Source organism: Octodon degus, unplaced genomic scaffold (assembly GCF_000260255.1).
Source record: "Octodon degus isolate 3935 unplaced genomic scaffold, OctDeg1.0 scaffold00165, whole genome shotgun sequence".
Taxonomy (NCBI): domain Eukaryota; kingdom Metazoa; phylum Chordata; class Mammalia; order Rodentia; family Octodontidae; genus Octodon; species Octodon degus.
Genome location: NW_004524741.1, coordinates 3,827,843 through 3,846,629, shown reverse-complemented (window position 1 = coordinate 3,846,629; position 18,787 = coordinate 3,827,843). Strand labels below are relative to the sequence as shown.

The following is an 18,787-nucleotide window of genomic DNA, read 5'->3' as shown; positions in this document are numbered from 1 at the left end:
ACGAATTTTACCTGCAATACTGAGGAAAGCCAAATGTTTCCCTTTTTTCTTTGTGGATTTTTTTTTTTTTTTTTTTTTTACAATAAATTCAATGTCTTTGAAATGAACGGCAGCTTTACCCTCCGCTTTCATTTTCAAGGGCTTCCATGCCCAGTCGAAATCTCTGCTGAGGGCTATAATCAGGCGCCTTGGTAAGTTTCACTTGCTATTACTACCATCTGTGCTGCTCTCTACGGGGACAGATTAATGGATGGCCATGGTATTGCCCAGGAATCTAAGTGCAGTTTTGACACTCAGTCTTGACTTCTGCCACATTGGAAATTGAGGCTGCAGGGCTCATCTTCCTTAGACAGGCTATCATGTTCTTTTATAAGGCAATCAGAAGATGGAACTGCAGCAAGAAAAATTGAGGCAAGGGATAAAGAAGAACCTCCTGGCAAGAAAGACCATTAACCACTGGCAGATTCTCCCAGGAGACCAGAACTACTTTTCCCTATATCCTGAGAGGAGCTGCAAGGATGGTGCAGATAGTCATCTGCCCCAGAGAAGAGTACAGGATCTCACCCTTTCTTCAGGATGATTCCAGGATTAACATCACTGTACCTCACATTGAAAGGGAGTGAATACAATTCCCAAATCCACGTATATTTCTATAAAGTTAAGGAAAATAATTTTCTGAGTAAAAGTAATTTCAAACTCAAATGATTTTCAAGGAGCAACATTTTCTCATTTCTAAACCTGTGTCCAGAACAGAAGTAAACTGAAGAAAAATTAGCAACAAGGTGCTCAGCTGTCCCTTGAAACTATCTTATTTAGGTACTTGCTATTGGCTGCTAAATCCTGCAGAAAAACTGTGCCCATCAAGGGCGCAGTCTGGGGAAGCAGGTGGTCCATCAGAGTTACCCTGTTTAAGATCTCAATCCTCAGTCCTGCGCTTTGCAGAATTCTGATGCAATTTATCTTGTTTCACTTTAAAATCAAGATATCAGAGTCAATACAATTCCATGATGTAATCTGATTTCCAGTCATAATAAGTCCTGCAGCCCACGAGTGGTGTTAAGTGACATAACATATGGCTTCACAGGACACAGTCATTCGCAACAAGCAGTTGACTTTGCCTGTTCTGCGACTCCCTCTGCATCCATCACCTGCATCCTACAATTTCATACCCCCAAAGATGCCACTTTCAATCTCATTCTTTCCACTTTTTCTCTGTGTGAAGCATCTGAAACTCATTTATGCTAGGCTATGGTCAATGTCGGATGCAGGATTGGGGAACACAGCTCATTTTGGGTGCCAGGAAGTGAACTTGGGACCTTGCACTTGCTAGGCAGTGCTTATGCTGCTGAGCTATCTTCCCCACATTTTTGCATATATTTCGCATAAGTCTATTTCGTCCTTCTTTGTACTTGGTCTGATGGGTTAATCTGTGTGTCCCTATCCAATCCTCACACACTTCTACAAAGGAATAAATCCCAGAACTTTCAAAGTTTAATGATTTTTAACTGGCACATGCTGATAAAATTCTGTTGTGCAAATTAACTGCCTAAATTACTCAAAATTACCAACTTCTGGATTTTGTTTGAGGCCCCACATAACTTGCACTGCTATATTTTGGCTTTGACACTGGAGCTCCTCTCATTTTGAAGCTATAGCTACCTTACTCATGTCTGATTTTATAATTCCTTTTTGAAAAATCTTTCCTGTGTTGCTCTATGACTTAAACAGACACAAGAAATCAAGCCATGAAACTAAACCGGATGGATATAAAATTTGGTTATGCTATTCATTGCTGACAGTCTTCACTTTGCTGAATCTAGTGGTGACTCATAAATTCAAATGAAGTTTGAAGAGTACTCAGTCTAGTTGGTTGTTACTGAAAGCAATTTCTTCACTGGGCTTCCTACCACTCAACCTACTTCACTGGTTGTTTGCCTGTCACTTTGCTGGCACCTGCCTCCAGATATTAGAGTGTTATAAATTTTATTTCTTCATTCTTCTGTTGCTGCTTAATCCTTTGGTATACGCAACCATTTCTGTAACTTTGAATATATTTACATACTGATGATTCATACTTATGCACATATAGTCCAGACTTCTCCCCTAAACTCCAAACGAGATATTCAACTGCCTATTCAGATGTCTAACAGGTCAGTAAATATAGGATTTACCATTTTTGTATAACAATTGCCAAGCAATCAAATTCAAAACGCTGTTCACATGTTATCTGCCTTTTGTGAGTCATCCTCAACATCCTTTTCAAATTCAGGTATTGGTTGGTAGCTCATTCTTTGAAAGTCTCTGCTTGACTCAGCACCATTAGCCACGCCATATTAATATATCCTCTAAGTGAACTGGACCTCATCACCCACCCCTCTCCTTCTGTCATGCCTCGTACTTCACGTGCAATTGCTCCACCCTGACTTTGCTTCACTCGCTGTCTGCTGCTCTTGTACAAATTTTATACTCTCCCAAAGCGGCAGCCAAGGAGCTAAGTGCAGCTTTAAGCAAGACAAAGGGCAGTTATCTGGAGGCAGGAGCCATTATCCCATTACCAGCTCGCTAATCTGTAGTCAGAAGAGCTGCCATAACCTTAAATTCCTGATTACTTATTTCATTGCATCGCCTAAGGGCTCATCAATTTTGACTTTTTCGACTTTGAAAATTAGCTTCGCCCACCTCACCTAGTGCCCTGCTCTTTGCACTTTCCTCTGTGCACTGAGTGCCTCACCCTGTTCTGGCATTAACTGAGTGACAGGTTACCTCCAGCAGTTGGCTCTGGCAGTAACTATCTCCACATGGGGCTGCTGGACTGCGCTGAGCTGTGAGCTGATGTTAATGAAGTTGCCCTTTTAGAAAATTAACTTTTCTAATGAACATGGTGACGAGGAGAAGCCAGTTCTTAAAATGAAGGGGTGTATCTGTTTAACCGACTTGTAGAACATTTAAACAAAAAAAGAAAAAAAAATCATCATTTTTGTCTGTATAGGAGTTTTGGGTGACATGTACCATTGACAAAGAGTAAGAAAAAATATAGTTTTAAATATATTTCTTTTTGTTATAAAATTAATCTTAAAGAAAAATTTGCCTATGCTATTAAAGTTTTAAGAGAAATATTATCGATGTTCCCATCATCCAAAGACCCTTACAGATAATTTTTTCTGAATATGCTTCATTTGTATTACCATTTGTGTTTATATAAATCTGTTTCTATAATCAAATGTCAAACACTTTTCTATGTCATCACAAATAATTTGTGAACATTCTGTCTTGCCACTTACTGATTCATATTTTGGTAGGATCAGATTACCTTGATATTATAAATAAAACTGTAAGACCATCTTGGCAACAATTTCATATGTGTTTTTAAGGTTTTTAAAATATTTAAGATTTTCTCTCTCTCTCTCTCTCTCTCTCTCTCTCTCTCTCTATATATATATATATATATATATATATATATATACTCAAAAGAGAGAATTACTTAGTCAAGAGATATGAATATTTTTAGATGTGGCATGAAGTTTAAGGAAATGAAATAAATTCAATAATGAATCACATTTGACTGTTTTAGTCTCAGAATGCGGAAACTGAACAAAACCCCAGAAAATTAGAATTGAGAATGAACTAGCAAATGGTATAATTCAATGCCTTTACTTTAGTATGAGAAAATGGATTTAAAAGAAGTTGCATTGCTTTTAGTTACATGGTTGTAAGAGCAGCTAATAGCTGATACAGAACTTGGTTGCAGATTTTCTGATTTTAATTTAGTGCTCATTCAATGATACTGAAACCTTCTCAGTACTAATGAACTCTGACCCAAAGAATAACTTTTATTTTGTCCAGAAGCAGGAATATTTCAAACAAATATTAAACTATAAACTATGTAGAACCTATGCTTTATTTGCAATCTAATATTCTTAACTCATGTTTGATTTGATTCTCTCATACAGTAAATATAAGCAAAATATATACCAGTTCTCAGAAAATTTCTGAGAATTCTGATATATAATGATAAAGACTTATCAGTCATATTTATATTCCACTAGAAAAAAATTTTGAAAACTAAGTAGTCAATTAACTTCTCAAAGTGTGAATTTCTGTATAAAGCAATCATATATAATCACCTAAAAAAGCAGTGGGTACCTGTTCCTGTGTTTGCCCTTTTCTGTCTAGGAATGGAAAAAGGAAGCTTTTCTAGCACTTGCATGTCATTCAGAAAAATTATTGTCAAAAAGGTACTAAATAGTTTATGTAATTTTTACAAGGAATTTATGTTTTTATATCAACATATTTAAACCAACTAAAACCAGAAATCTTACATTTCGCTGCACAAAATTTGCTCAAATTTAACTTTATTTATTTGTTTGTTTGTTACAGGGTCTGGCCACATAGCTAGAACTTGTACTGATCCTCCTGTCTCAGCCTCCCCAGCTCTGAGATTATAGGTGTGAGCCACCATGCTTGGTTTCTGGGCTGGTATGGCATGCAGTACCTGGGATGGAACTTGGTTCCTTGCACTTGTCAGGTAGGTGCTTAGACTGCTGAGCTTTGTCCCCAACCCCTCAAATTTAACATTTACTATAGGTTTATTCTTAAATATTTTCTATTAGCTTACAACTTGCAATACATATCTTCAAAATTTAATTGATCAGGGCAAAATACATTTTTATAAATAGAACAGAATTAGCTAATTTTGGAAAATGATGTTGTGCAGGTAAAAAAGTGACCCGCATTGTACAAGAAAGACAAGTTGACAGAGAAAAAAGGGCTGGAAATTGTCATATCCTAGAGAAATATGCAGTGGCTGGCCTATGACCCAGGGATGTCTTGTCATAGACCAGGAAGCTTTGAAATGCACATACAAAGGGAGCTTGCACCCCTGATATCCAGTTCTCTCTCCAGCTCCTCCCCTCCTCCCTTTTCCCAGTGTGTGCTGCAAGAGAGACTGCTTCAGTGGTGTCCTTGTCCTAAGGACACTAAAAGTCTGGTTTTCCTCTGAACAAGGTCAGCTTGCTAACATGTACAGTGATCCCAATTACTAGCTAAAGTTACAATGAATGATTTGTGAGAAATGGTGCTGTCAAGTTCTCTAATTTGAGAATTAGCTCTTTCCTGAAAACATGTCCATAACAGCTTATATATCTTTGGTTATAGAAAAGTGACCAACTACCTAGCAGATTGCCTTTGATGTGTACCACATTCTGGTGTAATGCGTACTTAATAATGAAATAGCGTCTTTCTTAACCATCTCGGTAATAGAATTTCTAGGTTTGGGAAAAGCTTTCAACTTAATTATACATCCCCAGCAGTGCAAGCAGTAGGTAATGCTCTTTCATAAAGCATTTTTTTAGTCATTAATCTGATTTACATAGAGTGAAATCTTTAAACATATTTTAATTTCTTTCATGCTGCCTTCCATGCAGTAGAATGGGAAATATTCTGGGATCTTGAATCAATGAGTAGATGGGAAAGATGAGGATGACTTGAACCCTGAGTAAAACAAGGATGAGATAACCCTTGTGAACAAAAAACAATGGCTGATGAATGTATTCTGAATTGGAACCAAAGGGTTTTACATCTTTACAATACCTAATCTAAAACAAGACAATCACTGGGTCTAAAGTCAACAAAAAGCACCAAAAATCAAATGCAATCAATGCTGCTGCTGATGACAATCCAACAGTTGAACAAGAAAGGGCCTTGCTGTTTCAGAAACAAAACATGCACATCATCTTCCTTCCTGGTAGGGAGCAATGTGAGTTGCACACTTTAAGCTCTGACAGGGACTAGCAGTATTACTTTCTGTGCTGAGTCCTCAGTCCCCCTGGACCCATATAATGAAGAATGGAGAGAGATGCTTAGAGCATACAGCATTCAGGACAATGACATGGGTCTCACTGATATGGGAATCTTTGGTTCAACAGAAAATCCACTTTCATATATGAAAAGAATTAGTCCAAAATGAGCTGCAGTTTCTGAGATAGAATGAAATCAGCAGCTAGAAGACTTCTGTCTCGTCCCACTATACAGAAAATCTGAGGCGAGGCCAGTTCTGTCTATTGACCTATCTGGAACACCATTTTAAAAGTTTCATTGGATGGTAAACTTGTCCTTTGGAACAGTGGAAGGGAATGTTGCGTAGCCTGCTTTAAGGCCACTGGATTTATTCAGGGACTTTATAGGAAAAATGCCATCAGTTTTAAAAATGTGTGTATGTGTGTGCGCACACAAACACTGTATAAAGGTGTCTTCGATTGGTCCTTGCTATGCTGTTGGACAATTTCATATCTAATTTGTGTAGTACCATTATATATCATTTCTAAAGGCTTTTTTAAAACTGTTTTTAATTTTCTTTGAAAAACTAAAAGAAAAGGTTATTGCTTATTAATAAAAAGAGGTACTAAGTGCTAACACTGTCAGTAGAGAGTAAGAAAATGAATTTCTTCTCACATATTTGAGTATTTCTTTTACAAAGTTACATAAATGCCTGCGCTTTCTGTGCACAGTTGACTGACACTGCATACCTAAGCATGTGGCTCACATGTAGTTCTCTGTTGCCGCATATGCTTTCCTTTTACATCTTTACAATACCTATTCTAAAACAAGACAATCACTGGGTCTAAAGTATTTTCACATTTTTGTTTCCTTTTATTTTATCATAAACAACACTGACCAGACTGTAGTCTGTGAAGCAACCTGAAGTTAATGACAAAAGTCACAGAGGTCTTAGGGGTAGATTTTCTGGGCTAAGGATTTGTAACACCCTGCCTCTCTACCTGTACCATATCCATTCTACACACATGAAGATAATCATGGGTCTTTATGCGTTAAAATTGTATCAGAAAACTGCAAATAAGCCATTCTTTAACTCAGCAGTGAATTGCCTGCAGCAGGACTATTATAATGGGAATTGTGTCAGCATTTCTTTAAACATTTTAAATGAAAAGTTCTGTAAGTTACATTTGCTTAGTATTGAATTATGAAGGACACACTACAAAGAAAAACATTTTCTTTATCAAAAGTTTCTTCCTTTAGAAAATTTTAAGAAACACCCACCCATTATTTCACTATGAAGTTTAGCAACATCATTATAATTAAAGGTTAATTATAATTAAACAAATTAAGAGGTAAATTTAGAGTTAACCTCTTAAGCTGGGCACAGTGGCATACATCTGTAATCCCTGCACTTGGGAGACTGAGGAAGGAGGATCACTGAGAGTTTGAGACCAGCCTGGGCTACAAAGTGAGCTCAAGGCCAGCCTGAACTGCATAAGGAAAGATTGTCTCAAAAAGACAAAAAAAGTAAAAATAAATAAATAAATAAAACATTAATCTCTTAAAATGTTTTATTATAGACCTTTTTCTTTGAATAACCCAAATTATAATCACAATTAAAATTTGTAGAATATCTATAATAGTTACAGACTTCTTACATATATAACTTTTTAAGACAATTTTATTTTTTCCTTTATGTGACCCAAATGCTTAGGACCACTCAGCTTCAAAAATCAAGTTCAAACCACTGGCAATATTATGGCTCTTGCAAGAGGTATACTTGTCTGACAATCTTTCCAGCAAATACTCTCAAGTAGAATATATGCACACTCAATATCAATAGTGTGATTGTTTCAAACACTTTCGGCACAAAACCATATGACCATTCATTTGTAAACTGAATTTAATTAGAGATAATTCATCCTAAATTACCCAGATGTGTAGATACTCAGTTTTGAGTTTTAGAAATATGTAATCCTTGTATTTTCTCTCTATAGATATTGGCAACTATATACAATCAGCAATTTGGATGCATCAAAAAGTTTGGATGAGTAGCAAAATGGCTGCAATTTCTACACAGTCTGAAACAAACTCACAGTGTCCAAGGTGGCATGCCAGTGCTTTGTTTTGGTCCATTTCTGAAGGACAGGATATAATAGCATGGCCACAGGAGGAAACAGTTCTTTCTTCCGCACACTCCACCTCATAAACCACAGCTAATTTGCTTTCTGACTGGCCCTACCTGATTAGGTAAGTAAAATAGAAGAAAATCTGTCACTACAAAGTGAGGATTGACACTGAAAATAGTCACCTTCTCAAGAGAATGTAGTGCTTGCCTCAGCAGCACATGCACAAAAAAAAAAAAAATGCAAAGTTTAATATCCTTGACATTATCAGAGATAGAAAATAAATAAAGTGACAAACAGCTAAGTAGGAAACATTCTAAGCAAACTGTCCAAGTCAACAAAGTAGAGATGTCCAAAATGCTTTTCTTCCATATTGATTTTTGCAATTTAGTATTAGCTGAAATTAGTCTTTCATTTCTATTTTCAAGGTTCAGGAAGACATTTAAGTGACTTTCATTTAAGTTCTCCTTTCATATGATGTACCAAGATCATTATGAAGGACAATAGCATAACTTATATAGATGACATAGAAGATAAATCAACAGAGATATTTCGTTGGAGAGTCACTTCATGTGGCTGGTGCTTTGAAAGTTTTTGCCCACAAAATACTGATAACCACATCTATGGCTGCCACTGCCACTCCTAATGTTCTTAAAAATGCTGATGGTAGTAGCTGTGTTGACCCTTGGCAATTACAGAGTCTTGAATTGATTTGATTTCCATGGTCATCTTTCTGGGGTAAAAGGCTGCTATTAAAAGTATGTCTCTAATAATCACAAAGACATATTTTGGAATTGTATGTGATAATCTCTACAAAATCAATGCAATAAAACTTACATATTCATATCTTACCTGTGTTCTTTGTAACTGGGAGGGCTGTTTCCAAGTGAATGAAAATCTGTATTTATTTAGCTCTGATAAATAATGGTTTTGTTCTCTGGTATTTTTGTTAGCTTAACTCAAACCAGAGAGGAAAGGTTTGTTTATAAGCAGCAGCAAAGCTGTTGTACAATTATTCTCATTTAGCAATTATTTAGCTTTAATTGGAACTTGGCATATTGGAAAACTTACATCCTAGGGGGAAATTATTATTTTAGAGTACCAGAGATACTTTGTAATGTACATAGCACATTTGAAGGAGCAATTTATTAAAAGTTACAATATTTTCCCTAGACAATGGACTAGTTATTCACCACTAGGATTGGGTCCAATATTTATGAAATGTTCACAAATGATTAATTATGCTTCATTTATAAATAGACTCTAGTGGGAAAATTTTTTTATTGCAAGTACTATTTTAATGAATTGTCTGTCTGGATGAATTCATGTCTAAAACCGGAGTAATTTATTTTTTGCTTCCTTCCCCTGACTTTACACCTGAGCCAAGCACTGCTTATTATGTTCTACTTTTCCTTTCTGAATCATGGGGTCATTCCCTAGTTGGTGAAGCTAAAAACCTTGAATATCTCTAATTTTCACTCTCCCTCAAATCTCATTTCTAATTAGTCACATATTCAAAGGATTCCTTGTTGTCAGCCTAGTAAAAGCCAAATCTTCTCAGTCTTACATATCCAGGGGCTGGACCTCTGTAATGTTCCAGTACCTATTCTCCACCAAGTAAATTATCGTACTTCTGTGCTTCTGCCCCTGAGCTTGTTTAGTCTGCTCAGCATGCTCTTTTTTTCTGTCTGCAGCATGAATGCCTGCTTGATTAACAGTTGTTTCAAGTATCACATTTTTCCTTTAACATTTCAAGACTTCTCACTTTTTTCCTCCTTGGACAGGATTAGTAATCCTCCCATTTATTTTTTTATGACAGTGTATGCATACCTCTCCTCTTTTTCTTTACTTATTTATGCATAGAACCCATGCATAAGAAGATTGTGAGCACTTTTAAACCTCTCTGTGGCCTTTAGGTCTTTTAGGTCTGGCTCACAGCAGGAGCATCCATCCCTCCCACAATTGCAGGGTAGCTTGTCTTTTGTGCTGTCTCCTTTAAGGGCTTGGCCCTGTCTGACTGTTTATTAATATTTTTATCTAATTTGGCGACCTATAACATCCCCCCCCCCCAAAGAAGTAACCTGAACTGCCTTTAGGGAAATATGGGCGAGACCGCTCTGTCCTAAAGGCCAAACAAATGCTGAAAGAGTATCACCTGGGATTGATATTCTAAATAGGTATCGATCACCTGGAAAGACCCAAGTGAGTCACTAGTCCAACCCCCAACAGGAAAAGACCCTGTCCCATATTCACACCCACTTGCTACTTTACGTGACTTGCTTTCCCATTTGATACTGGATTTAATCAGTTTTACCTGAGCCATTAATGGCGCTTGTAATCCCATTGGTTGACCATAGTTTTGTCCCACCTTCTGCCAACCTAAGCGAGTTCCCATTCTCTCTACCTTAGCCTCACAAGGTTTTACACTATAAAAGCCCCTGGAAGAGAAAGCTTCCCTGGAAACTATCCGCTCGGGCCCCCCTCCTGTCCCTCTCGTGGACAGGAGCTTTCTTTCTCTCAATAAATATATTCTGCTCATAAAAAAAAACCTCTCTGTGTTTTATTTTGCATTTTCTATGTATATATGTCAACTAAGCAAATATGAAGCAATTCATGAAGGTTGACTAAACTGAAAATCCTGGTAAGCTGAGCAGACGAAAGTTGGTCTTTGGTGTATATTCCATGTGAATCAGAATTTGTGACTGGCTAGGGAGATGGAGAGGGGAAGAGGGCTGGCCAGAGGTTCAGAGGTAGCTCCAGGAGAGTCGGTTATGGAGATAAAGCAGTTCACAGCAGTAAGATAAACCAGAGGTTACTCTTAACTATACAAACAACTTGCTTTTATCTTATTATGCTTTCTCCTTTCCCTGAAATGTTGCATTTTCATATATTGGTTGGCTAGAAAAGCAACAACCACCAACCTTGACTGTAGTAGACACATTATATATATTTACTATGAAGGAATAAACAAAGGAAATTATTCTAGCTGTTACTTTTAAGATAAAGAAATAGTTGCAAAGACTAGGAAATCAGAGGCCATTCTCTTTCCAAGCTGCTCACATATTCTATAAACTGACTTAGATGCTTCCACCTCAATTATGCAATTTTGTACAGTCAATAAAAGTGCACAATTATTGTGTTAAATAAACAACTTGAAGCTCAATATTTGTGCTTTGAAGTCAAACAAATAGGTGCTAATTCTCTCATATTTATCAAGTGCATAGTGTATACTCTTGTCCACACAATGGCATGGTATTCACATATAGACATATAATTGATTATTGATTTTGATGACAAGAAACAGTGATTTCTTGTAGTCTACACTGCTTAAGAAATAGAAGGTGAGTTAATGTAGCACACTGTGATCTAGTGTCAAGATCACCCAACTTGAAGGCTGATTTTGTTCCTACTCATGTTATCTTACTTCAAGCAAATACTTGATATCATACCAAAAACTTGGGTTTTTTGTTTATAAAGCAAGACATATAATTACAGCCTTGTGAAGGTTTATGATGAAAATGATAAATGTCTATAAAATGTAGTTTTCCATATGAACATAAAATATTAGAGATATTAAGCTTCTGTAACAACAAGGAAATGGGAACAGAAGGACTTTCTCAGCTACCCATTCAATACTTTCTTCTCTTTGTTCACTGCTACTCAATTTCAATGTATTACAGCTTTAAGTTATGTAAACAGATGAAAATAGGATAAACAATTCCCCAGTAATGTGATTTGTATACAATGTAGCTCATTTAAATGAAATTTGCTTCTAATTATTTTGAATTCATAATTCAACATAACATAGTAAAAGAGAAATAACAGTTAAAAGGATCTTTATTTCTTGTCGTGAGCTTCCATTCTCATAAGGAAGCCAAAGCAATCCCACAGCAGGGGAAATACGAAAGTTATTGTTAATGTAGAGGTACTTGGAAATCACTGATGAGAGGAAAATTGAGACAAAGAAACAGTGACAAAAACAAGCATTGCCAGCTTGTCTTGTTAATAATTGAATATATGACTTCCAAATGTTCTGTACGAGGTGCAGCTCTATGTACACATTTTCAAATGAATCTGACCAAAAAATAATTTGCAGTGCTCAGTTTTATAAACACTGTCCTTTACCTTAAACAAGGTACTTAAAGTATCATTTGCCTTTTATTTCCTCTGTTTTTCAAAGTCAGTATGACACTACCGGGAGTTATCAATGTTTGTTTCTGGTTTCTTTCCATTTTTATACAAAATATTTTATTAGGATTAGATAAATACAAACAATGAAAGTGAGAGACAAATAAAACTGTATTTTTTTAGTATACTATGCCTTTAATAATCTCTAATGGCCACATGCTAAAGAACCCTGGGGCAGGAAGTAAGGGCAGGACATACAAGTAATAGTTCTGACCCTTATTTTACTGTTGGGACAGGAGGCTGAGAAAGAGATATGCTGGTGTCCGGAGAGCAAAGACAAGGCAACACCTCAGACCCTTCTCATAAGCACTCGATTTTCTATACTTTATCAAAACAAAATACAGTTTAAGATATATAAGTATATGTTAATTCTCTTTTATACAAATGATATCAGCCAACTAGAAAAACTAGCTTAACATTTATGTTAGCTTTTCGGTTGTGGATGCTGATGGAATGATGATGTGTATCTCTGAGAACAGCCAATAAATTGGATGATAGGAAATCTCAATAGTCTGGAACAACTGGCTAAATCTAACAAAAGTGAATTTTACAGAGACAGATGCAAAGTCAGCACTCACAGGATAAAACCAGTGTCAAAGATGCAGGAAATGGGACAGATAATTTAACAGCAAGACATGATTTTTTTCCATAACGCTATTTTTAAAGAATTGAAAGCTGTATCAAAACACTTTTCCCCCCAATAAACTCAATTTTATTTAACTTGATAGAAATATATACAGAACCACAAGGGGCTAAATCTAATCTACTCTATCCAGCTGGAATTCTCAATATAAGTAAGGACTCAATAAACAGAATGTAACAGGCAAAAACATTATTAAAATGCTGCATAACTGAGCATTTTAGGAATGACTAAAGGAACTGGGTATGTCTCTCCGGAAGAGAAAATAACTATATTCTTCATTTTGGAGAAATGGACATAACAGAAGTATGTACTTTGTAATAAAAGATGCTGAGTGATTGGGTGGAAAGAGTTTGGGATATGGCACTGGAAGACACAGGTTTGAGTGTTGGTACCATCATTTACCAGTGGTAGGACTGAGAAAATTACTAGAACATTGAATCTCAAGTCATAGGACTTTTATGAAAATTAAGTAACATGTGTAGGCACCTATGGTACATAGCATGTACCTGAAAGTCAACAACACTGGTATTTTCTCTGGTCAGGTAGGATCACTAGAGATTTTCATTAAATTTTATTAGAGAATAATCTTCAAGAATGGTTACATAAACAGACTGAGAATGATAGGCATCTGAGATGCCTGTCAATACTATTTGGTATATCTGTACTATGGTGTTGACTGACTACATTTTCTCATACTTTATGCCAGTAAAGTTTGCTACTCAAAATAAGTGATGCCTTTTATATCATATTACATTATAAATTATATTTCAGGTTAATAATAAGCTTCTCTTCTGGAGGGTTAACAACCTAAGTTAGCAGTTCAAAATTGGAGAAAAGGAAGGGCTTCAAGGTCAGCCAACATTTTGGCCCTAGCCTTTCAAGTTCAGTGAAGATTAGGGACATAGGAGAATCTGTACTGTAACAACATGTAACTTAGCTGTGCTCCAAATTTTCTGATCAAGAAGATTATGGAGCCATAGAGGAATGTGATCAGTGATGTATAGTGTGCTTGGGGAAAGTCACATGGAGAGAAAAAAAACATTCTGTCAGGCTTTCTCAGAGAGCAAATTGGTCAAGAAATGGCTGTGACTCATCCTCATGGCTGACACTGACAAAGGATCTACAAAGTGCAGTACAGGGCTACAGGATAAGTCCTGAGGGTACTTGACTGACTTTATCAGATACAAAAGTTGTATTTCTTGCTATATAGGTCTTCCTTTATCTTGTTCTTAACCATCCAGCAGAAAAGTATAAAAATGAGGTATACAAAGTAAAGCCATATTAATACGATGAGCTGTAAAAGGCTCAAGTCAATAACTTCTGAGGATAACCCACCAATATTATAGACTGCTTGACAGTGTTGGGTTGTTTAGCTGAATTAAAAAAACTTTAATATTTAGATGCCAATAGAATATTCACCTCTGACAGGACTAAACAAAAAAAAGGGGATACAAAGGAAAGATCATTTTGTATTTATATATACAAAATAGTTAGGATAGATATACAGCTACTTTCGCTAATTCAATGAAAAGAAAGAGGTGTACTAATAGAGTTTTGACAGGATATCCTGTCTGCTTCTTGTACTATGGTTAACCACTAAGAAGATAACAATGTACAATGTATTGATTATCAAAACTCTCCTATTAATTAGCTTTGAAACTGTCTCATTCATATTTATTTCTCAATAAAATAAGAAAAACCAAAACCAAAACAAAAATATATTACATATGAACAACATTTAAAAAAAGAAATTTCACTACTTCATTCAATAAAACAGTACTTGTTTTCTTACCTGTAAAGTGCAGAAAGGGGCCTCTTATTTCCAGGCTTTGGTCTGTATGGTTTGGGTTCTCCTGCCATGTTGATATCTGAAAGCATAAAAAAAAAATAACATTGAGTTAAAATACTTAAATGCTTTGTGAAATTTCAATATTCCCATTTTATCTTTCTTTTTGTCATTTGTTTTGAAAATATTGAATGTCATCCACTCATTTGACATGTGTTTATTGACATCTACTTTATAGAACAGACTGTTTGAAATAGGTCATTCAGAAATAGATTTGAAAGAGCAAAAGAAAAAATAGACAAAAGGAAATAGGATGATAGATCTCTGGTAAAGGAGAATGGGATCTTAAGATAGTAGGGCAGGCGAGAAGAGAGGAAAAGGAGAATAAAATAATTAAGATATGTTTTATAAATGTCCCTATACCTCATAATGAATTTAATCATTATAAACTACAAATATAGTATACACTGAATAAAAAGAAGATAAATTTGAGCTGTTGTGTAGCTTATATGCTATTGGAGGGAAACAGACAGTAAGAAGGAGACATAATAAATTAAAAAAATGTATACAACACAAAAAATTCTTGGGTAAGTTATAGGGAATCCAGATAATTAATTTTAAAAAATCCTACTGATCCCCATTTTTGGCTAAGAATTTATCAGCATATCTGAGCAATTATATGTACTATAACTTTGTTTGTAAGAGGATTTATTCCCATGATGAAATTTCCACCTATAAGGAAGCCGTAAAGGTACAAACATGAAGTACACCATGTTTGCTTAGTGAACTGAGAGCCGCAGGAAGCAAGCAGAATCTTGAGGATGTGGAAATTCAGGGTGGTCAGAGAAAGATGGGAGCACATCCTTGGCCTTCACCACCTGAAGCTATGATTAAATCCTGTGACAGGTAAGAGGATATCAGACCACATGACATAATGCGCATAAAATTGACCAATGCTGATCTTAAATGAATGTATGACACTTAAAACCATAACATCAATGAGGGGTTAGTTTTTTAATGTTATAAAAACTAATTATGCAAAAGGAAAAATATGAAACCAAACCTCTATCTTTCATTATACCCTAACAGTCATTAATGCCAAAATATAAATTTTTTAGAGAGCAGTAAAACCAAATATATTCATGAGATCAGAGAATGGAAAAAGAATCTTAAAATATTCATAGAGGAGCCAAACCACTAAATGGAAAATTAAGTCAAAAACTAGTAAATGAGCTTCACAGAGAGGAATGATAATGCAGGTTGACACTTGAAAACTTGCTCCACATAATTAGTATAAGAAAAGCATGAACATGCTGCGCTGGCCCTGCCCCTGGGCATGCTGAGCTAGCCACAGAGTCCTGGTCTGGTGGCACATGCCTATAATCCCAGGGAAGGGAAGGCTGAAAACAGGAGGATCACTATGAATGTGAGCTGCATAGTGAGACCCTGTACCAAATACATGAAAAAAAAAAAAAAAAAAGCATGAGATTCAGTTGAACCCCTTCAACTTAACAATTTACAAAGTTTTATAATATAAACTATAGATGAGATTTTGGAGCAACTGGAATGTACACGCATTATTTGTGTAAGTGTAGATTAAGATTATTTTGTGAAATCATTTGTCAGTTTTTAACAGATGCAAGATGACCCAGAACTCAGGAGCTCAAGGCAGAAGGTTTGCTGTGAACCTGAGGACATATAGGGCTACATAATGTGTTTAAGGTCTGACTAAACTGGACAGCAAGACCTTGTCTCAAACAGACCAAACTAAGCCACACCAAACCAAAACAGCAAACCAAAACAAAAAAATTAATAAATATTGGAGGTATGTGCATCTAATAAAATCATTGTATGCATTTTTCACAGATATGCAGCAAAATATTCATTGTTGTGCAGTGGAAGCAAATATAATACTGAAAAAAGGACAGGTATCTTGCCAGGCAAAAAATGAGAGAAACAGGTAAAAGAATTTCAACCTTAACACCACTGACACACTTATGAACCTTAAGAACATAACACTAAGCAAATATAATGTCATGGGAAACAACCATATAAATCCTATAAAAGTGAACTTATTAACTATTTAATGAAAATTAAATTGTAAACAAAAATCTAAATACTATGTAGTAATTAAATATATGTAATTGAATTAAAGAATAAAGATGAGATAGTCAATTCATTTGAGGATTACATCTAAAAGGACATGTAAGGTGTTGGACTTAGAAGGATCCAGAGACTTTAAATTGAATCATAAAATACTGTTTTTTAATTGGTTAGGGAGAACATGGGTTTACATTATTCTTTATAACATATGTATTTCATAAACTTTAAGTGATTAGGAAGTAAAGATTTTAAGAGAAATAAAAAATGATACATTATGTTGATAAATGTTCAGGTGAAAAGCAGTATGCTTTGGTGAATAAGGGGTTTCAGGAGGACTGTGAGCTAGTGTAAAAATACCGCAGGGAGAAGCACACTTGGCACAGATTACTGAGTATGGGACAATCCTCAGGAATTCCAGTTAGAACTTAAATTTGTTTTGAACACAGTACAGTTCAGGGCAGTGTAGAAAAAAGATCTGAAAATCATAAAGAAAGTGACTCACATGAATTAGAAGAAGTCATAGCTAAGATCAAGGCTTGTTAAACATTTTAGATGTTATATTACTAGAACAAAAAGTAAGTAAAATAAATACACACTTTTATTACTTTTATAACCTCTGTAATAATGATAGAGGGTACCTGTCTTAGAAAATATCATGAGATACACTGTATATTGCCAACCTATATCTAATGCTTTATGAAGTAAAAATGCAAAGTTATTCTCATACGTAGATAAAAAGCTTAAAACAAGTCAATAAAAATGCTTCAGCATCTTTTCATTTTATATAATGTATTTTCAGTGGTTTTGAAGATGCACTTAGGGCTTTGACAGCAAATTCACGCACAGAAAGCCTTTCATGACAGGCTAATAAACGCAGTATTCCCAGACATCAGCCTCCTTTCAAAGGTGTGAAAAACATGTAAGAAAAATCCCTTGTCCCTTCTGAACGCTGAATGGTGTTCAAATGGAAATTAATACTAACATGTGCATATTTATGTATTTTGCATTGTGATGCTGTGTGGTTTGTGAGCCTCCAAACTTCAGCACCTCAGAGGAGTGCCTGGAAGAAGCAGGATGTGGGGATGGTGGGTGCAAATGCAGGTAATTACAGGGGCCACAGGGCCTTGCAGGTTCTGAATGAGCCAGCTGTTCCCTCATAGTGAATTTAAAAATTACAAGATTTAATTTTGTGTTCAGAGCAATTCAAGCCAATGCTCATATTTTCTTGCCTCAAGCGCTGCTGGCCTTCAAGGGACAAGATAAAGAGCATCTATAGTAGGAGCTCTGCTTGTCCTGGCACTCATGAGACAGGAGGGAAATAACCAAGATTTTGTTTTCTCCCACTCTCCTAAGACAGGAGCTTTCCACATACATAAATAAAGGGAGGAGGGGCTATTTCTAGAGTTCCTGAATATACAGATTTATACTCAACACTAGTAGTACTTACAACTCTATGTTATCCTCAAGAAAATATTAGGTTTAAACTTCCTGATCAAATGATTTGGGTATATTTCTAAAATCCCAGTTGAATTTCTACTCATGGACTAGAATTCCCTATAAAGGCACCTACATAGCAAGCGGGTGGCCTCTATTATCTGGTTTGTAGAACCATATTCCTGTGGCGAGAGTTGGTGAAATCAAATAAGCACCACTTTAAGTAATTCTGTTGGTAAAGTTTGTTTCTGCTTATATTTATTACACATTCTATCTGTGCAGAGTAACCCCATTCCTATCTCTAGGCATAGAGACAAAATGTAAAAGTTTTAAGCTTTTCTCTTAGCTAGAGATGAGTAGAAACTACCTGAACAACCTCACCTGATGAAGGGCTATTTACATTTTTGTCATATAATATTATGAGGTCTCTGTAGGCATTTAGAATACTCTCATTTCTATTTTGATCTTGGTTTTCATTTTAATTTTTTTAATATTTAAAATCAGCATGACCAAATAGCTCAGTGGATTAAAGCACCTACAAGCAGGTGCAGGGGCTACTGTGCCAGCCCTGCCCCCCAGGGTGTGCTGAGATGGCAAATGAGACTATGTGTGGTGACCTGCATGCACCTGTAATCTCAGCTCTTGGGAGGCTGTAAACAGGCAGATCACTACGAGTCCAATCTAGTATTGAAACTCTGAACACCCTGTAAGACCCTTCCTTAAAATACAAAA

At 35.8% G+C, this 18,787-nt stretch overlaps 1 protein-coding gene across 6 annotated transcripts in view; it reads right to left on the bottom strand.

The window, feature by feature from the left end:
• Positions 1 to 18,787, bottom strand: part of Ralyl (RALY RNA binding protein like) — a 761,418-nt gene that overhangs the window by 141,650 nt on the left and 600,981 nt on the right. For all 6 annotated transcript variants that reach the window (XM_023703200.1, XM_004643083.1, XM_023703202.1 and 3 more), the window contains one exon: positions 14,525 to 14,600. In XM_023703200.1, the coding sequence (XP_023558968.1) occupies positions 14,525 to 14,600 (76 nt within the window). The remainder of the gene's footprint in view (positions 1 to 14,524; positions 14,601 to 18,787) is intronic.